Source organism: Conger conger, chromosome 17, assembly GCF_963514075.1.
Source record: "Conger conger chromosome 17, fConCon1.1, whole genome shotgun sequence".
NCBI classification, from domain to species: Eukaryota; Metazoa; Chordata; class Actinopteri; order Anguilliformes; family Congridae; genus Conger; species Conger conger.
In genome coordinates, this window is record NC_083776.1 from 33,826,330 (window position 1) to 33,848,872 (window position 22,543).

General features: G+C 41.8%; 1 protein-coding gene across 2 annotated transcripts in view; it reads right to left on the bottom strand.

Annotated features, from left to right (window-relative positions):
* Positions 1-19,848, bottom strand: part of LOC133116815 (F-box-like/WD repeat-containing protein TBL1X) — a 28,096-nt gene extending 8,248 nt beyond the window's left edge. The window contains exons 1-4 of one of the 2 annotated variants that reach the window (XM_061226786.1): positions 19,718-19,848; positions 4,245-4,345; positions 2,368-2,513; positions 847-1,066 (exon numbers count right to left, since the gene is read on the bottom strand). In XM_061226786.1, coding sequence (XP_061082770.1) covers positions 847-1,066; positions 2,368-2,513; positions 4,245-4,302 — 424 coding nt within the window. In that variant the 5' untranslated portion in view covers positions 4,303-4,345; positions 19,718-19,848. Of the gene's footprint in view, positions 1-846; positions 1,067-2,367; positions 2,514-4,244; positions 4,346-18,709; positions 19,107-19,717 lie in introns of those variants that run through there. The other variant, XM_061226785.1, reaches the window with a different exon arrangement.
* Between the last annotated feature and the right edge of the window lie 2,695 nt (positions 19,849-22,543).

Consider the following 22,543-nt stretch of genomic DNA (forward strand, 5'->3'; position numbering starts at 1 on the left):
TCCACGTGATTATCTACAAACACGCCCAAACGTCCTCCACGTGATTATCAACAAACACGCCCAAAGGTGTTCCACGTGATTATCTACAAACACGCCCCCACACTCTCACTCTCCTGTCTCAGCACACAGACACGCCCAAATGTCCTCCACGTGATTATCTAAAAACACACCCCCACACTCTCACTCTCCTGTCTCAGCACACAGACACGCCCAGCTGCTTTCCTTCTATGGATCAAAGTATCTCACTCTCCCAATCTCTGACAACTACACTGTATTCCTCAAAATCCTGGGACCAACTACGCTGAAAAATAAGATTTTCTTTCCTTCATTTATTTCTGTTTTTACGAGTTCACATCTATGTTGGTGAATTTATGTTTCCTGGGCAATATGACAAAAGTTTAAGTAGCCTCCTGAAACTCCAACCACATCAGCAGAGGTAGGGAACAGGTCATTTTCCGCTTGTTGATTACAAAGCAAAGCCCATATCGTGCCTGGGGACTGTACAAACCCACACTGGGGCAGTTCGGGAACAGCGCAGTACATTAAAGTGAGTTTCGCCCCGCTCCCTTACTGATGGTTCAGGAACAGTGCAGTACATTAAAGTGAGTTTCGCCCCGCTCCCTTACTGATGGTTCAGGAACAGCGCAGTACATTAAAGTGAGTTTCGCCCCGCTCCCTTACTGATGGTTCAGGAACAGTGCAGTACATTAAAGTGAGTTTCGCCCCGCTCCCTTACTGATGGTTCAGGAACAGCGCAGTACATTAAAGTGAGTTTCGCCCCGCTCCCTTACTGATGGTTCAGGAACAGCGCAGTACATTAAAGTGAGTTTCGCCCCGCTCCCTTACTGATGGTGTACGTGCCGTTCTCCTCGCCGTTCACAGAGGCCTCCCTGTTCTTCAGCACACTCTGCTGGGCGAGCGCTGAGGTGGTTGCCATGGCGCCCGAGGCCTGTTGCTGTGCCAGCTTCTCGCGCAGCGCCTGCTGACGGCTCTGCACGGCGTCCGGCATCACCGCGTCGATCAGGGACAGAGACTCGATCGGCCGGCCGTCAAAGACTGTGCCATCCTGTCGGGAGTGACACCGGTCACACTTACTGCACTGCACACTTAAGGTCAATAAGGGTCAAACTGGATGAACGCTGTAGAGTACGGAGGTGCTGTAGTCTTTGCCCACCCCTATAGTTCCATTCATTTTTGCCATAGACATTTCAGAAAGTTCCTAGCTAAAGTGTTTTAAGCCATGAACCGAACCATCCGGGTACCAAATGAATCATGAAGAAAAAAATCTTCATAAACAGAAAACAGGCAAAGGTACAAGACTGTGTACTTAAAAACAATACTTAATGGGAATGAACTACGCATCCCATAAAGCATTGTGGACGATGTAATCAAATCGCTGTCCACTCACTTTTACGTTTTAAATGGATAGTAATCGTGTATATTTTATGTTAGTTACATTTCATATTTAGTGCTTTCTTGTATATATCGCAGTGTCGGTTCATGGTGGAGTGGATCACGTTGTTAACCGATGGAAGCTCATAGTTCATAGTTCATAGTTCATAGTTCATAGTTCATAGTTCACCCGCGAAACTTGGAGTAGTGGACATCTCTGTGCTAACAACTCGTACTTAGCCAGGATTTTTTTTTAAATATATAAAAAATTTAAATAAGACTGATTGATGGCTTCTAAATGAGCATACACTACCGTTTCACAATCTGGTAAGTCTACCTTCTACTTTTAATACATACTCGTATACAAATCTAATTCCCTATGGCGAATATGAACGGGATTTTTACATCCGCAACCAGTACATCACCGCGGTACTCAATATTATATGCAATATTATACGCATATTACAGTCATGGGGAAATTCTTCTTCTTTTTTAATTAAGAAAAGACATAATGATTTCTCCACATTATTTCCCCAATCTGGAAAGCTCAATCATAATTATCGGCAGCGCTGAACCGCTGAGCCGCATGCTCTCCTATCAAATTTGGGAGAGTGCAGACAAGCGTACGCTTTCCTCCAAAGCGCATGAAGTCTGCCGCCACTGGCTATCACACAGGAGTCGTCAGTCAGGATCGCACAGACGAAAGGTGAATAAAGACACTTCATATGCTGCTCAACAGCTGTACCACAGCGGACTGATCAGCCAACGGGGGGCGCTAGTGAGCAATGAGCCGTGTAATCCGGACCAAGCCAGCCCTCCCTGCATTGGGCGACGCCAGTGACAATTGAGAGTTGCTCTGTGCGGCAGCTGGCCAGTGTTACTAAAGCCAGTCAAATGGAGGTACGCTCCTCAAGGTGACCACAGCAGCATAGACTTCTGGATGTGACTTAATGTCAGTGTGCCGCATGGTCTTACCTCATTGATGCTGACTTCAGCCTCCACGTACTGCAGGCCCTTCTGCAGGATGGAGATGAGGGCAGCAGGGGGCACTAGCGTGCCGTTGATGTTGGACTGGCTGATGTGGCTCTCCATGCCAAAGGTGAAGGCTGAGTGTGAGAAACCTGGAGGCACAGGGACATGGCAGCCATGAAAATACACACACTCACACTCACACAAACACACACTACACACACACACACACACACACACACACACCAGACATAACAGGCTAATGCAGGTGGGATTGAACACGAAACTGAACATTTCATTCAGGTTGACATGAGATATAGCAACCCTAACCACATACCTACACAAAGGAATTATCAACATAAATGGTCATATCATACACAAACATGCACCGCAGTAGCACAGACATAACAAACCACTACAAATGTTTATAAAAACACTCATCTTTCTCATTGCTTTTAGGGGCCAGGCGATATAAGCTCTCTTTAAACCTCTGATTAGGCAGGGGTGACTGGCCATGGAAGACATAATACAATACGGTGCATAGATGCACAACATCTATGGAACAACTGTCTCTACCTGCTCTGCTCTTTTATAACAAAAGTACATAGTGCTGGGTGTCCGCCACTCTGGATTCAGCTGTCCAGACCTGACCGTGGTGCTTTTTTTCCCCACAATTCACATTCTTTTTCTCGACCCAAACCGGTTTGGTGTTTGGTCTGGTATTGGGATGTACTGGCAGAAAGATCTCACTTTCAGAAAGAATACGTCAGATTTGTCCATGAGCGTGCTGACTGGAGGAGGGAGTGTTTGTTGTGGCAGCACGCAGCGATGTTTTCAAGGGAGACGATACACAATTCACAAAGTAAAGGCTAGATAACCAGTGCACCCACCCGTACAGTCAAAACCTGTGGCCACAAGGTATTTAATTAAAACAGGCCATCCATTAGACATGCCCAGGCACACGGACCGATCTTACAGGTTTGCACCCCGACAACCTACCCCTGTTTATACTCAAAGATACTTCAAAGAACAATATGCTAATGAGTACGACAAGATTGTCATTAGTCAAGCATCGCACGTGTGTTGATTTTGTACATGATCACACATTATTTGTTTCTCACATTCCCACACCCATCAGTGCTGGCTCCAGTGTATCCTGATCATTAATCATACTGTGAATCACAACCATTTAATACTAAACAGAGCAGTACAGCTCAATAAAGCAGAACACTGCTCTCCAGTGCCAGAGGGTACTGTACCTGCCTGCATTTATGATGGAGTATGGGGAAATATGATCTGTGTAAAAATCAACATTTTACACTGTTCATTTGTTTTCGAGTACATTGCATCCTTTTTGTATTCAATTAAACACAATTAGCGCTGAACTGCCAGTGGATGATTTAGTGTACAAGCCAGTAACAGATTGGCTGGGATTAAAGGTTAATTCTGCTCGTTTTGTCAGGCAGCAGTAAATTATGTTACTTATTAGATCAATGATATAATTACATTCTCTGTTTATGCAGTACTTTACTTCAGATGGAAAACAGATGACAAGCAACAGCATACTATGTAAGGTTTATTTATGGTAGTAAAAAAAATTGTGTGAAGTGAATTACACCCAAAGATTTCAAAATTATTATTATTATTATATATATATAAAAACTCAGGTCAGAAAACAGCGTGCATCACCAGCTTATGAATTACTAAGAGTGCTACCCAAAAGCAGGCCAGCCAACACACTATGTATTTATATGACCACTCAAGAGAACTAGCCTACATTGGCACTCTACAGGCAACCAATCAATAAATCAGTCGATCAACCGCTGAAACTTCACAATGTACCTTCCACATTTTCCCACTTGGAGAATTGGAGATTGCCTTACCTGATTCTTGGAGGTATCTGTAAACCAGGAAGTTGACTTCATCACTGGTTATGCTCATCTTATCCCACCTCAGTGAATGAGGTCTAAGAAGGGAGCCCAAGCTGTAGAGAGAAGACAGGCTCGTGTTCACATAATGCAGACCCAACGTGAAGAATAACACTCTTCTGATATGTTAAGGCAAACAATACTAGAACTATGAGGGCAATTTGGCCAGTACATACAGGAGTATGTTCTTCCAAAAGAGGCAAATGCTACTGGTCTGAGTATTCTGTTTTAGACACCATCAGATATCAATGTAATGAACCTGTCCTTTTGTTTTACCATGATTAAATGGTAAATGGCTGGCATTTATATAGCGCCTTTATCCAAAGCACTGTACAATTGATACTTCTCATTCACCAACACATTTGGAGGGATTTTCGGCCATTCCTCTATGCAGATCCTAGCAAGATCCTTCATATTGTGTTTGTGCACATCAACTGCCCTCTATAGTTAAGCCCACAGGTTTATGATTAGATTGAGGTCCGGCACCAGAGATGACCACTGCAGAACATAGATTTTATTGTCACAGAACCATTTCTGTGTGGATATTGAGGTATGCTTTGAGTCATGGTGTTGTTTGTAAAAGTATTTTTTGTGCATTGGCAGGTAGCAGTGCCAATAATTCTGGAGCCTCCTGCATCTGTAATCCTTCCCGCAATATCTTCTATCTTTTTGAGGATATGCAGGAAGGGTTATGTTGGTGCATTGCTCTTCATTTATAGAGAAATTGCACAGCTGTTTCCTATGGTCTGCTCACAGTTACACAATTGTGGAACAGCTTATAACCATCTCCAAAAAATAATAAAAAGCAACACCCATGACTAAAGCCGTCATGCCATTCCACAAAGCTCTCTGCATAATATTTCACATAAATTGCCTTTAGGGAAGGCCAAATTGTCTTTGCCCCCTGTGAACCTTCAAAAAATGTCAAAAACATAAGAGAAATGAAGGGGGCGTTTACATTTAAAAAGCTCTGGGTTGGGCACATGATTTCCACACATTTCAAAGTCGTGCAACTGATAAGCTGTATTTTCATTCAGAAATTCTCTGAGGAAGACCTGGTTTTAGATTTGGCCATTCACATATGCAGTTAGGATTTGAAAATCACTTTGTTCTAAAATTACACCATGCTGTTGCCACAGAATGATATGTTACAGCCAAAAGACAGATGCAAAAATGTGTGCACTTTTTGAATGTACATTGTGCTCCTTTTCTACCACTATATCCCAGGTCATCAAAAGGACCAATCCTAAATTCAAATGTTAGAAAAAGATCCAAGATTCCCAACAACACGGAACGCTTGAAAATAGTAAATTAATGTCAATACCTTGACCCCTTGCTCAGTAAAAGTCAAGAGAAAAAATACATTACCAGAACATTTCACAAATGAAAATTCCACTACATTTTTCCTACACTTCAATAATGCTAGATATTTCACTTAAAACTTCTAAAATACTTGAGATACCTTTGAACCAAGGTTTATAATTCAAGCAAATGACCTCAGCTTAAGATCTTACATAAAGTGTCAATGTCACTGAAAGAGTACCAAACTAAATACATTATTCACTATCCAAAGATATTTTCATAGCCAAAAGATCTGTAGTTTCCATTACATCCACAGCTAATACAATTATTGTAAAAGGAACTGAATAGAAACTCATTTTTTAATGGAAACCTGTGATTTTTCAGGCAAAAATTTAAAGGCTGAAGTTAAAGCGGTGGTTAAATTGATTTTTTTTCAGTTTCAGTGCATGTGTTCAGTTGGTCCTCATAGCTTTTGTATTCAACAACTGCAAAGTGCTGAGGACACACTAGTGTATCCTTGCAGAAGCATCCTACTGAAGCCTCCTGGCTCCTCAATGGAGCATTTAAAGGGTTTGAAATGTCCTTAAAGATGGTGGTCCTCCAATTGATTTCTGGATCAGATGAGGACCAAGCATTGATTAAATAAACAATTGGAATGAGCCCAAAAAACATTTCTGGAGGTGTTTCTAGTCAAAACAATGAGACCAATACCGTAAAATGCTGTGCTTTCCCAACAGAGTAATCTCATGTCCTGCTTCGGAGGAGAGATGCACTAGCCTATGATGAACATGTTTTGGAACGCATAAAACATTCCATCAAAAGACACTGAGCAGAATGGTTCCCCTCATAATCAGCTAGTGAGTCATGCCCTTCTGAAACACTTAAAACCCGATAACAGCACCACAAACACAGAGAGCCTTTTCAAAGCACTTATTTCCACTAGAACTTTTTGGGGTAGTCATCCTTGGCAGGCCTTGGTAAAAACCCCAAGCGTGATCTACTGTAACACTAATATAATAAAAAGTGCATTACAGGCATTAACCCTAATACAATTTAGAAAAATACATTATTCACCCAACTTTGACCCAATCTACATTTTTCTTCCTTTTTGGAATTGTACTGGAATATTCTGCATCAGTTGAAGAGTACGCTCTGTACACCCACACGTGTGCAGCCAGGCTGATTTTCACTGTGTAGTCACTACGACAGAGCGCTCAGTCGCTCAGCTCCTCAGGGCCCTCTTACACCAGGCTGAGGGGGGTCAGCACACATTCATTAGGGGCCAGGGGAACGAGCGCCCAGTCCTCTGACCAGGAGACCGGAGGGAACCATGGATAAGCAGTAGGCGATCCTTCATGTCTGGCCCTCGCAACTTTTTTGTCGAAATAGTAGATAATAGACAGGAAATGATCTGGCTTAACTGTCATTTTCCATTCCGTACACATGCCCAGAACCGTAAAACACAAAGAGGGCATTGACTCGGCCCAGCCTCATTAAAGGAAGCTCCATGTGGGTCTTGTCTGAACATTTAGTCTGATTTCACATTTCCCCATGCCACTCCTTTATGTTTGGAGGTTCCTCCTCCTCTCATCTCTGCTTGCTTTCTTTCACCACCGCTCTTTACTCCCCTGTAACACGGGGTCAGGTCCACATGAATTCAGCGGATCGCTCAAGTGTACTCTGTTTCACATCCTATAGATGAAACGCTTGACAAGAGTAGCTACCATGATTAAAATGGAACAATCATCCAAACATAGCCCTTACATAGTCTACACATTCACAGTTCTCATGCCAGGACAATAAGAAGAGAAAAGAACCCAGTTAATGCGGAGCAGTCTGCAAATTGTCCCATTTTCATTCTGGTTTTATGGTACAATACACAGCCTTGTGTGCCTAGTTTCTTATTATTTGATCCAGTTAAGATAATCATTTAACTTAATTTTATTTTCACAGTAGAACGGTTAAGTTCCAGAGGTTATGGTGTACTTCAGCAGCACTCCATGCAGTGGAAGGGAGAAATGACTCCTGTACTGAGATGAAAACTAATGAAAATGTTTTTGCAACATCCTATTATTAAAATCCCATTCAGATTTCACTGTATTTTTCATGCAGAATAATGGTTGTAAAAGCTTTATTGGGTTGCCCTGAGTGCGTGAGTTAACAATGTAAGACTGCTTGTGGGTTTGGCTCTTAGAACACCTCACCCAAAATGGGAGGTCTCCCACTGATTTATCGCCTGCAGGCTGCTCGGCTGACAGCGCTCGGTCAAAATGCAATGTCTGTGAAAGATGAAGGCAAGAGTTTCAGTTGTGTGCTCGTATATTATTTAATCTAAAAACCTTACAGATGGAATGAATAAATATTGACAGGATGGATGCATGTTCTAGGAGAGGCTGTTCTTACTGGTAGTGTTCTTAGTATTTTGATTTCCTTTTACTGTGTGCAAAGCAGCTCATATGAAATGGGTAAAAAAAACAACCAAAGATGATACCTAGGTATGAAAATCATGAAAAAAAGTCATGTTTAGCCCAGGGAGGGCTGTCTGTCCCACACTGCTGTGCTCCATGGCCAATTAGTTAAAGACCCAGGCCCTGGTAAAATCCAATGAGAAATCCCTGACAAAAGTCTCTGAGGCAAACCTTGAGGTTGCCATCTACATGCCCACAGCCCTTCAATTCCAAACGAGCAAAAATAGACTTATCCCTGAAGGGTCTGCCTATGACAAACCTGCCAGTCTGTTACATCAGCTACAGCAACCTTGTCTACACCTTTCTGCATCTGTCTCCCTCCAGTTCAATTCTTCCCATAAAACTTAAGCTTAATGCCATCTAACCAGCATTGTGCTCTTGAAATTTTAATTCCGTATTATAAGTGGAAGTGCCAACAGCTTGCTGGTTGATTAAATATACAAGAAAGACATGATTATGCAAACATGTAGCACTCTAAACAAAGCAAAAAGAAAGTCAATGGCATGCAAATGGTATTCAAAACATCTTACAAACTGTCACTTGTTTGATGAATAGTATGCAAATTGCACATTTTGACCACAGGATGTGTTAAATGCACTTTATATCCTCCAGATAAAGGGATATCTCCTCTCATTTCCTTCCTGGTAAAGCTAATATACTGTAAATGCTAAGGGACTGAACATACACGGGAAGCCATACATCAGATGGACCAACAGGCCTATCCATGGGCTACAATAAGTTCTCTAGAACAGAATGAAAATAAACAATTATCCAAGTTCTTTTGATTCTGATTGCTCGCTTCAGGCATTCTACGGTCAAATATTCCTGAATAACGACTGCTGGGTAACCGGTAACATTGATTGATTATTTTCGTAATAACATTAGTTGTTTAAAAAGCAGGATAATCCACTCCAAGGCAAGTCCTTTGCCTCAGCGTTGGTCATTATTGTGGATTTGTGGATTATCTCTTAATTAAAAACTTAAATGACATTAAAACTGACATCCTCCGCATCCTGATTCCACAGGACCTGCCGTGATTGACTGCTGAATGACAAAAGGCTCCCTCATCATTAGGGTCATCATAGCAGCGTTTAACACAGCACGGCTGTAATTGGTTTACGACCAGGCTAAACCACAAGCGCAGAGCGGTGTGAGGAACAGCCATGGGCACGCCAGGACTGAGTGACCTGAATGAACAGCCATGGGCACACCAAGACTGAGTGACCTGAATGAACAGCCATGGGCACACCAAGACTGAGTGACCTGAATGAACAGCCATGGGCACACCAAGACTGAGTGACCTGAATGAACAGCCATGGGCACGCCAGGGCTGAGTGACCTGAATGAACAGCCATGGGCACACCAAGACTGAGTGACCTGAATGAACAGCCATGGGCACACCAAGGCTGAGTGACCTGAATGAACAGCCATGGGCACACCAAGACTGAGTGACCTGAATGAACAGCCATGGGCACACCAAGACTGAGTGACCTGAATGAACAGCCATGGGCACACCAAGGCTGAGTGACCTGAATGAACAGCCATGGGCACACCAAGACTGAGTGACCTGAATGAACAGCCATGGGCACACCAGGACTGAGTGACCGGAATGAACAGCCATGGGCACACCAAGACTGAGTGACCTGAATGAACAGCCATGGGCACGCCGGGGCTGAGTGACCTGAATGAACAGCCAGCAGCACAACTCCTTACCTCATTTCTGTGATATATTGGTCAATGGTTGAACAGGTTTTTTTTTTATGGTGATCTCAATGCCATCATATTTCCCCTACCTCACACTTTAAAATAGTTTGTGTGCCTCCTAAAATTTACAAATACTGAATGAATTTGTCTCAGTTGACAAACCTCCACTGCAGCAAACTTCCCTTGCGATTTTACACAAGATAAAGATTGTGTGCTGGAAAACTGCTCCCGAGCCAGAAATCCCACATACACATACACACACACAAACACACACACACTCCAATGCGGGTACACACACACACACACATACACACACAGATTACAAGGTTGTTTATTACTGATACACTGTACTGCATCAGAGCCTCAGACAGCACAGATCAGATTGTGAAACTATGCGAAAGAAAGAAAATCTCATGCGCAAGAGCCGATTTCTGCTGGCTAAGCTCCTCTGCAGGGCTATGAATAGCTCTTGATGCTTTGTGCTGAACAACTCAAGGACAAGGCTGCGTGCCTCTCCAGGTCTAATGAGCAGGAAGGACAGAAACAACAGAGAGAACTGAGGGCTCAAAGCAAACAACATCAGCCCTGGTCCCCGTCCACACTACTATGCCATAACGTTACCACAACGTTAGCACAGCATGCTACCATACAATGCTACTGCACCACATTACTCTATCATGGCACCATTCCACCATGTTGGCATACCGTATACCACACTACAATGCCGCATTACCTTACCATGTGACTCACTACTACACTACCATGTTACCATATCACAATACCACATCTAGGCGGCTGGGTTTTGACATTGATATTTAAAGCGAGGAACAGCAAATTACTATGCAACTGTAATATGTGGAACTTCAAACTTATTTCATAATAGTAATTCAAATTAAAAAAAGCTAAATAAGCACCGTTCTAATGCAGGGAATTGGAGAGCATTTCATATGGAGGAGCAGAAGAGTTGATGCTTCCCTGGTGGGGGAGGAAGACATGTAGTCTGCTTTGCCAAAGACCCCATTTTCCCCTGCCTGGTCACCTCCTGACAGATGTGTAAACAAGGCCTGGAAACAGCAGCCATTTTCTCCTGGCTGGTCCCACTGAGTAAAACCTGCCTTTTAAGCCCCTTGGCAGTGGGGGAGGGGAGAGCGAGAATGAAGAGAGGAAGAGAGTGAGGAGAGCGGAAAAAAGAGGGGGGGGGGCTTCTCGCTTCTTTTCTCTGCAATTCCACAACTAAGTTCACAACAACAGATGTACACTGGGTTGGGGGGGAAGTGGGGGGGGAAGGGGCTTTGGGAGATCCCCGTTTCCATGGCGAATGGTAGACACTTTGCTGCTGTGTAACAACCAGTCCAGCTCGGTCACATTCAGAGCGGTTGGGTGGTGTAGCGGTTGGGTGGTGTAGCGGTTAAACACGCTGAATGAGGCCTAATGAGGTCCAGAGCTGTAGGGTCCCGGACTGTAGAGCAGCCAAGGACAAACTGCACAAAATGAGAAACGCGTGAAACGCAGGTTAGTATCCGGGGGAAAGGGCTTCTCCCTGGCGAATAAGCAGTAATGGAGAGGAGCCGTCCAGCCTGGGTGCAGCAGGGCTGGGTCAGACACAGAAGACCCAGGTGGGGTGTGGTGAATAAACTGGGTTGAAACCCGGGGCAGGCGGTGAATTAACGGCTCCAGGAATAGCGTCTCTCTGCGTAGCTGCCTCGTCATTGCGGCCGGCCGCCTCGGCCCGTTTCAGTCCTGCGTGTGGTTTCAGTCCCGTGTCATCTCCACGACACTACGCTCCTCCAACAACATCATCAGAAACCGTCAAGAGGGTCCGGAGATGGGCACACAGTCAAAGCCACGCATCACCACTCATACCTTGCCTTAGATAACAACTGCTGTGAATGCTTCTAATTCCAATGCTTCTAAAACCACTGAGTATGACAGTAGAGTGAAACACAGTGACTGGGAGTCATTGCTCTCCATAACGGTCCGTTCCGTAATGTCCATTTTATCTGCACATATGGCTCTTGAAGCCATCCAGACCTGTGGAGCCCTGCTGTTTTCATTTTCCAGCCTGAGTTTTTTTATTTAAAATGGACGAAGTCCCACAGAGCAAGCAATGCCATTAAGGAGCCCACTGCGATAATACACAAAAGTAACAACTGAATTACATATCGTGACAAATACATTTAATAAAGTCATAACTCATGAATATCAAGCTTTCACCTTTAATCCCAGTTCATGCCATAAATATGATGTAGTGAAGAACTGTAGTTTAATAGAAAGGTTTAAGCATGTCGCTGGACAACGATTTGTGAGCTCATCCACAAAATGTAGCCCAAATCAGCATGTTTGGACAGGGATACAGGGATTACCAGTCTTATTAGCCATGGTGGTGGATGTTATCTATAATGTTGAACTGCAGAACTCTTCCATTTGGTTATAACAGTATTTAGGTGATGCCCTCAGCAGGGAAAGGCAAGCCTGACAAGTTGCCATTTTTGCACATACTCTCTTTGCATTTCCAAACCAAATGGCTTTGCAATAGTGCAGCAACTGCCTATAATATTACTGAGGGCAGAGACATTTTTTGTCAGTTGGGTTTCTCCAACTTTGTCTTCCAGAACACTTCAGCCTCCAGGGTGTCAAAATACGCCTTTCGTCATCTTCCCTCACTAACTTCTAGAAAGCAGCTTGAACTCAAAAGCTTGGTACACTCCCAGCAAGGCACAACAACAACGGTGTCAATATACCTATTTCATAACACCTGGCAAACCATTTGTTTTTATTGGACTGAATTACAATGAATCAAAAACATTTGTTACAACAGCTATCAAGCCTAAAAGTCTTTGTGCTCTATTTTCAGTCTTTAACCCAGAACTCAACAGTTAAATATATATGATGCCACCAAATGTATGCATTTAAATAGTTTTTTGAAGAAAAGAAACTACCAGAAAAAAGTCTGGCATTTGAATTTTCTTTCCATCTGTTTGTTTGACTGTATCCCACCTGCTGATTGCCTAAAGCTTTCATTTGTTCTTTCAGGCTTAGTAGCCTCCCACAGTATCATATAATGCAAAATTATGCAAATCCTTTAATTACTGTATTGCAAACAAAAGCAGCAATGTTTCATGATGCCAACTCTAGCAAGCATTATATCGTTGAAACAAGGTCTGTCATAGCTTTGCCTTCCATAAATCAGAAATATTTCAATGTGTTGCAATGAAATATTTCTCCTCCGTGCGCACAACACATTTTCACCGTGCCACTCACAATTTCCATTTATTAGCAAAAGTACCACAAAGCTTAGCATACTGCCCTGCTGTGCAAGCGAACTTTAATACAAACAGCACTGCAAGTAATTGAGTGAATTTATCCATTAAAGGAAAATTGCAACCCCATGACAAAAGTAAATAAAATCACTAGGCAATCAAAAGCTACATTAAACAGAGGATAAACATATCCACAAGATGAGCATGCAGATTTAATGTAACATGACTAGGTAAACCCAGACAAAACACAAAAAGGATCGACTTGCAGGCTTAACTGCATAACTTCATCCCCATAGGAAATGAAGGGGATGATAACTGAGCTATTCCCAAGCTTCAATGAAAAAATCCAGACCAATTACTGCCTGTAGAACAAACCTCGTGACTTTAAACCATCATGTTCTATTTCGGTTGACTGTAAATACCACTTCCCCTGAGAGGGAATTGTGCACCTGAAGGATTTCTCACCTTGCATCATAATTGCTGTTGTTTATTATGGCGCTCATCCATTCTGCCTCTACACGAGGAAAATAACCCTCTGGTGAGTGAGTCTCATTACCTCTGGACATTTCAGTTAATTGTGCACTAGCCGACATGGGAAAAACATTTGTTTTACTTTGTATAAAACATCAGTCAGCTGTTCTCACTCTCATCTTCTGCCATCTATTCACCTGCTGACCGGGACCATAAGCCAGGGCTTTATGTCTATTACATCATACTAAACTACATGATAATAAACATAACTCCTTGTTCCGTCTCACACCACTTGCAGGTTCATGTTTTGTAAATATTCTGTCAGACAGGACATGCAGGAGGTGATGACTGATTGTCTCAGGACATGCTTGTATAACCACTTTAAGCACAGATGTCTGGAACCCCAGTTTCTGAAGGTTAATTGGACAAGATCTGTGATTGAGGAAGAAAGGTCTTAAGTTTTAGTGTGCACAGATTTCACCATCACATACAGTGGTTTCAGAAAGTATTCAGACCCCTTCAGTTTTTGCACAGTTATTATTATCCTGTAGATTAAGTAGCCATTTTCCCCATCAATCTACCCATAATGACAAACTGAAAACAAGGTTTTGGAAATTTTGCAAATTGATTAAAAATTACAAACTGAAATCTTTGCTATATAACCAGGTCCAATCTACCTGATCTTGAAAACCCCCAGCGTTTTTGCCTCCACTACATGTCCTGGCAAGCTATTCCACACAGTGACCGCAGTGTCCTTTGCCAATTTCCATTTATCAAGTGTGCTCTGATAAAGGTATTGTGTAGAGTGAGTTTAACTTCCTTAGATTTATACTCAATACTTGGCTATGTCTCCCAGCATCCAAGCTTTTTATTTATATTGCTGCTGCACATTGACAGTCTTTGATCAACTATTCCTCCTAAGTCTTTTTCTAATTGAACACATTCCGATGTTGTACCATCCACAAAGTAATCCTGACTTACTTTTATTTCCCAAATGTACAATTGACACTAAATTAAATTAAATTGAATTCTGCCCACTTCTGGATTCTGTTTCAATCTTCTTGCATTACTCTAGTGAATTCCAAACTGTTAGCTAAAACTTGTTTTCTATCATCTGCAAATTTAACTAGTGTCAAGGTCATTTATGTGAATGAGGACGAACAATGGTCCTAGCACTGATCCTTGTGGGACTACATTTCCCATGAACATACTGCATGATTGGTGGAACTCCAATCTGTTTTTTTATAGGATCAAGGTGACATTACAACATCCTATCTTTGCTTTATTATCCCTATGTATAACTTGGAAAGACAAAGATGAATAAGCTGTGTAAAAAAGATGGCTGCTGGATGGTATATCTTTAAGGCACTGTTCTAGTGCATGGACAGGCCCTAATTCAATGTTTGGAGAAGAGAACATGCTCGTCTGTGAATAGACAATGCGGCAATGAATGCCGATTTTAAGAATGAGGCTAAAAGTGGGTAACAAAGGCAGAGCTTCAGCCAACACACCCTGACAGCCTGTCCTAAACGCAAGATTTTTGTTCCTCCTCTTTTTGCGAGACTGCAGCTACCTGCACTGCAAAGACTACAGCCCAACCGTTTTCCCTTATTGAGACCACAGGTGTAACGGTATTTATCTGTACTGACAGACATTTGCACAACCGCTAAAACCTCAATGACGGTCTGCAGCTGCACTGTTACTCTCCTACTCCCGAATGACAGTTCAGCCCAACGTTTCAATAAGAACCACTTTATGTAACATCCTGACTAATGCTCTGAATTTAATACCCAGCCACTCACAGACAATCCAATCAACAGCACTACTGGGGACTAATCTGTGGCTGAGGAAATTAAAGCCAGTGAAAAAAAGCAAGGCTTTGTTGCACATTCAGAGCACACTGAGACAGAAAGGCTTGCCTGGAACATGATGTTCTGTATAAGTGTCACCAGAATAGGATTCATCAGGATGAATAAAGATGTAGCCAGCCAACATTTTTCGACATTTTTACAGGACAACATACTCATACAGCTACACCCCCAAATTACAGCTTGTTAAAAAATAGCCTGGTTTAAGGAAATGACCAGCCTAAGGAAAAGCTTCAGATGAAGACCACACTGGCATAAGTGCGTATTTAAAGTGCTTTTATGATCTCATTTTGATCATATTTCACATATCTGTGAATAATCACACGTAACATATGTTAGATCAAATATATACATTCAGTGAGCACATTAGGTACACCAGCTTGTTAATGCAAATATTTAAATCAGCCAATCATGTTGCAGCAACTAAATGCATAAAAGCATGCAGACATGGTGAAGAGGTTCAGCTGTTTTTCAGACCAAATGTCAGAATGCGATCTAAGTGACTTTAACAGTGGAATAATTGTTGGTGCCAGACAGGGTGGTTTGAATATCTCAGCGACTGCTTATCTCCTGGGACTTTCATGCACAACAATCTCTAGAGTTACCAGAGAATAGTGCAAAAAAACACAAAACATCCAGTGAGCAGCAGTTCTGCGGACAGAAACGTGCCTGGTTAATGAGAGAGATCAGTGGAGAACGGCCAGACTGGTCAAACTGGTCCAACTCAACAAACTTGCACCATCTCCAATTTTCTTCTTATTCTTAATTTTTTTGTGTGTCGGTGGGTATCAAAGAGAAATTAAAATAATGAAAAGTGGATCTCAATCGGACAACGGTTCTCAAGTCTGAGCCCTGCGATTAGGCCTCCGATGGCACAAAATAGCCCAGTCACATGATCTCCACTTTTCATCTCTGGTTTGGATAGTCTAAATTCCTTGAAATTTGGTGTAGTTGTGGGTTTGTGTTTATTGCGCTAATTGATCTCACAATACTAGCTCCCTTCACAATACATAAGCATTTAAATTTCCTGAAATACTTATCAAGTATCAAAATTGCTTCATGCTTAGCTCTCCTATAGCTTCTCTGTCTAAAAAGAAAGTACACCACACCCCAACTATACCCACAATATGTAAGAGAATGTCATAATATTGAGATTTCAATAAGATTCCTTCCATTCTAAGATTAAAGTAAAGAGAAACAGGCATACACACAGCACCCCACCCCAGTCCCCGACTTTCCAGACATAGTCCTCACAAATTACATTTTAACTCAAAGCGAGGATGTAGATTAACTGATCCAGGGAAGGGATGGTTTCCTTAACAACCCAGAGTTCGTTTCTCATGGCCATGGCCAGTTACTTTCAAGCTGTCTATTCGCATAAGGGCTGGAGGCAACGTCAAGGTCAACGCACCGCCAGAAACAATTTGGACCAGAATCTCACCAGCTCACAAGGTCTTCCAAAAATCACTAACCTTGAGCAAACATGCACTAAAATGGTATGTTCATTCAGGATATACCTGCTGACTGACAGTTGGCCAGTGGCCCACGTGAAGCTGCAGGTGTAAAAATAATAATAATAAGTTGCACTGAACAGCCACTTCTGCTCCTCGTCATATTCTTGACTTTGATACCGTTATGAAGAACCTCTATCACCAATGATTTATTGTAGGCTGAAAACATTATGTGCTGAAAACCTGCAGTATGTAAACCGTAACCCATTTCACATCAAGGCCACCAAACCTGTTCGCTGTTCTCCACCAACAAGCAATGGCAGGGTATGTTTGGCTTTTTAATGGCACTGGGCTATTTTCATTATGGTACATGTTTATGCAAACATTTACTAAATTGGTTACCTGATAAAGGAGAATTTTACTGGTATTCAATTACATTGCCCTCAGTTTTAACTGTAGTATAACTGAAAATGTTTGTGCATGTGTGTTTCTGTGTGTGCGTGTGTGTGTATATATTTTTTTCTCTTGTGACTAAAAATGTAAAACCCACTACTGCAGTCTAGGAAAAGCAGGTGCAGGGAAAACAAGACAATGTTATCATGGAAATGATGATAGAACGTCTAATGAAGATAATGTAGTCGTCACATTTGGTCATGTTGATAAACTTTTATTTTAGGAGCATTGTACAGTGTGCAGACAGTGTGCAGAAAATAAGGCCACTCTCAATCTCTAAAATGGATATATGAGGCATCAGATTTATTTTTGGTACCATATTTTGTCCCATAAACACCTCTTCAAGCAGCAATTCCACCATCACAGGAGGTCTCCCATCCAAGTAACAACTAAGCCCATCCCAGCTTTGCTTCAGACATTTAACATGATATGGGTAAAGCAATGTATGACTATGGACATATTTGCCCAACCTGTTTGCCTTTAACAATACAATGAATGCCTCATTTTGTATCACACATTACATTTTCCTTATTGAACATTTTTTTTTTTTACTGAAATATGAATCTATCCTTATCCTGTAAACAAAGCTTATTTTGTAAACTTTACTCTGCAAAATACACATTAAGAATCCTACGCATTAAGAATGAACTGATCATAGTTCTATTCAACAAAGATGTTTACAGGTAGTACAAATCAGGTTATACAGCTGTGCAACTCTGCCTCTTCAACAGGTGATACATTTATGGGGGTCCTTTTAGCCTTACCACTGAATATGATCAGTCCTACGAACTATGGATATGGCGAACTTCGTGTGGGCGTTCATATTTAAAAAATAAGTGACATTCCGCAAAGGACTAACAATCTTGTTCCAACCATTTAGAGGGAACTATAATTCAAAAGATTCGTCAGCTAGTTGGATACAAAGTAGGCTACTGTACGCAGTTGCGAAGGCACTGTGGTGCAGTTCTTTTCTCCCCTCCCCCACCCCAGCGCCTCGGAGTATCTGCATGGGCAATGTGCTTTATGTCTTCTGTGTTGCAAAATTACAGTCATAATCACATTAACTTACTCCGAAATGGTAGTAGGGGAAAATACTTGATACAAAATAAGAAATTTTGCGTGACAACTATAACTAGTTATCGCTAGGCACACGTTCAGAAAATAAAAAAGGCTGTGATACGCCACGTCTTTAGAGTAATTCTTAACAACTTGTAATTTATATCGTTCAACATTGGAATGGAAAGTGACAGCGTGGTATACCCTACTCATCCATGAAATAGGCTACGTTCATGTTTCACCAAATGCAGGAACGTACACACGGAAACTATCTAGTACTTTGACAATGTTCAAAAGTAGTCTCTGTATGGCATAGAACTGGTTATGAAACAGAGAAAACCTGAAATGCCATATACTTGGTAAAGAACTATCAGGAGTTCAACTTACCTTAACTAATCAGATAGTGTGTGCTAACGCCGCTGCTTCCACCTCCTTGAGGAAAAGAACCTCCAACTTCAGTGAGTCAATGTGGACTTTCCTCCCATATTATAAATCGAGTTCTTATTCCCGGGTATTGTGCTGTTGATAATCCGTAGGGAAACCGATGCAGACATCTATCGTCGATTGTTGAGGCGATGGAAGTGGAAAGGTGAATGATGCCTATATTATTAGAGTATAGAGTTTTGGAGCCCTTTTGAATTGCGCTATAGGAGACAGCGGCAAACACTGGCAATCTCACTAAAGAGAGAGACACACTTTGAGATAGGAGCACAGTCTGTGACCTACAATGGAAAAATCAGCAACTGACCTTAAACCAGTGTCTCTACACGCTGAAAAGCACTACCCGAGAAATAAACACAAGGTCAATGGTGAAAGGTAAATTGGATCTTATGAAAATTTAGGGGGCAATATTTAAATGAGTATGCACGGTGCGTCATTGTCCCTCAACCAAATACAATATTAGGATAAATCCACGCCTCAAACACCCCATTCGTTACTCTGTGGACACACTTTAGCTTGTATAGATGTGTGGATACTGTTCATATTTTCTATGACATGTCGTTTAGGTTTCATTTTTCTTCAAATTAGAAGCATATATAAGAGAAATGTCAGGATATGGGAGTTTATAATCGTCTAGTGTGATTATAATGACAATTTCTTGAGCTATAACTCGACAATTTGTTTTAAATGATACTGCATTTCTTCCTGGCTATGATTATGTCTTAACTTCAGGGACGTATAATGACAATTACATGTCTTGAGTTATGATTCTCAGTGACTGAAATTGAAGCAGCATAACTCGTATTCCCTGGTTCAGCTTTGTATTTTTCTCTTTTTTATATTTGTGTTTTTAAAGAATTAAATTTTTAATATATTTTCAAATAATGTAATTTGCGTCTAGAGTCACTGAGAGAAAACTACAGTAACTTAAATCATAAAATGATGCAACATTACCTTCTGAGCTGTATCTGTGCTGATTCCCCTCCCCCACACCGTCTGTGCGCGCCCAGCGAGCTTGGTTTTTTTCGCCTGTACGGTCACATTCTGGTTGATTAATTCTCCTTTCGTCTTGCTCAGTCATTCAGATTTGGAAAGTAAATAACAAGTTGACATCATTACAGCCCCGCATTAGTGTGACACATTCCACGGGATACCGTGCGCTTTAGAGTAGCTGCGTCCACTGCAAGGGGAGACATGAATGTAACAAACCTTTTTTATGTTTCTAGCATTAATTGAAATAATTTTGTCATGTTTGTCTTATGTCAACGCAATTATTAAGACAATTATAACTGATTTCACCAAAGCAGTCTTTAAAAATCGCAATGCAGTGCATTGTGCACACACTTGTGTTTACTTAATAAAGTGTTATTTTGAAAACATTAACACATATACATTTTTATTTTCCATATCATTGCTGTTGTTACCACAGAATTCATTTTCCTGTCATTTAGTATTATTATGTGGGCCTTTTCCTAATAAGCCCATGAAAGGCCTTTAGAAACCATGTATGTACATTGGAGCAAAACAGGTCATTAAAATAATATATAACACATGGTGAACATGCAACCCAATAAAATACCATTACACTCACTTTTCAAAAGAGCCAGAAAATTATATTTTGTGACCGGTTTGCAGCTACCGAAGTAAAAACACTGTAAAATAGCTTTCACTACCGAAGAGCTCTCCTGTTAACCAGCCCAATAAATCTGGTGATTTACCTAGCCAGTAAAGAGCCAGCAGAACCTCATGGAGCAAACCAGCTCATCCAGAAACGTTATACTGAACTCTGCACATTAACCTAGTCGGTTAGCCATTAGATTTTTGCCATTGCTAGAGTAATGGGGGTGGAATGCCACTAAGAGCATGTTGGTCCCATTCATGATGGTCCCATTCACGGTAAATGCGAAATATCCCCTTTCTGTATTTGGTACAGTTAGGGTTGCAAGCAGTATGGTAATGGTGGAGATAACTGTACTATACAGTATTCCTGCCAGTGGCAATCTGTGAAAATTAAGTCAATACTTATTGAACAATTGGTTAGCCTCAGTCATCAAGAAAATGCAAGTGTGAAAATATATGCGTTTTGTGAAAAAATAATGTAATATTATGCGAGTGGCACTCCGCACGATGTCTCATCATGCTGTTGTATAACTAGGTTTGACATCTTGCTGGATTGAATATCAGTGACCATTGCTCCGATGATGGCTGAATATTCATGTAACTGTTGAAACATTAAGATATTTCTTGGACTGCATGCAAATCTTCTAATATCCTCCACAGATTACAGGAACTCCAGGCTAGAATGGATAATACATTTTTCCAGATTTTCTATCATTCACTGGCTGGAATTGAGACTATCTTCAGTCTAGGGAGTGCTTACTGCTGTGTCAAGCCTAGACATAATACACTGCATAATACACGTTTAGCCAAATGTCCACCATGTTAGTTAGGCTGAGTCTTGTATGATATCACTGTGATGCTCTTCTGCGTCTTCACATTAATAGCATCCTTGCTGCACTCACAGATGTGTGTGTGTAGACAGGAACATAACAGTATCTAATACAGTTTGTTATTACATTACATGAGCCGCAAGCTGTGATTGTGATCAGGGCTCTTCTGTGGTGGATGATCACATGCTCACCCACGTCTGTGAACTGGGCTGTACCAGCATACAGTATATAATAGGTATTTGCTTATCTAGTAATGTCACATTTTAATTTCCTAGCCAGACCAAGATTTACATCTCAGTGCTCTAACCTGTTACTGGGGACTTCAAATGTCAAATCTGTGATATCTACTGAGGAAGGAATGTGCATTAACCTGCACACGGGCTTGACATTTGTAGAGATACAGCATGTATGTAAATGTGAGATTTCTGTTCTCTCTACTGAGAAACAAACAGTAAGACTGAGTGCTTTATGTTAATTTAAGATTATATTTTATATTAAGATTTAAGATTTTCTATTTGCACAAAGGCATGACTAGATGACATCCGTTTAGCCCCAGCACTTCTTTCTCTGTGGCAGCCTGAGCACGTTTTTATTATGCGCACGTATTACGGGGTGTACGGTAAGTGATCTTCCTGTGAGGGAGCTGGCGCTGACCTCTTAACAAAGAACAGGTCCAATCTGCTTCCCCTCCCCCACCCCGAGAGACTGATGAGGGTCACATGACCTTTCTAGACAGCACAGAGCGGAATGGTAATACGCGGCCGTGGGGGAGGGGTAGTCGTGAGTCGCACGGCTCTCCGCCGGCTGGCTGCCGAAGGCTGGGGAAGCGCTTGAGGAAGCCGCTCGTCTCGGAGGATATCCAGCCGCTTCTCTCCCGCGCACGCATCGCTCCCAGCCGCTTCTCCCCCCTGCACGCCATCCACATATTGGATTTAGCTCGCGGGGCGGCTAACGTTTATTTCTACTGTAAACAGGGTGCAGAGACACAGCAAATCTGTGAGATGGGGGCTGAGACAGAGGGGGGTGGGGTGGGTTGTCTTCCTCCTGTTTATAAGATTTTGCAGTTTAAACAGGCTGTCTCTGCACTGGTGTATTTCTTACAGTATAGTAGTCATAAGTACAGTAGCTTCAAATGCACTAATGTATGATCAGTTCATATTAAGGCATCATTATTGTTATTAGTCACCTTTTGTTTATACAGGATAGGTTGACTTGACTGAGTATGCATGCTCTTTTGCAGCAACACCCTCCATTTAGCCTGACCTGCATGTCTTTGGGTTGTGAGTGAAACAGAGAACCTGGAGGAAATGGACCATGCAAACCCCACACA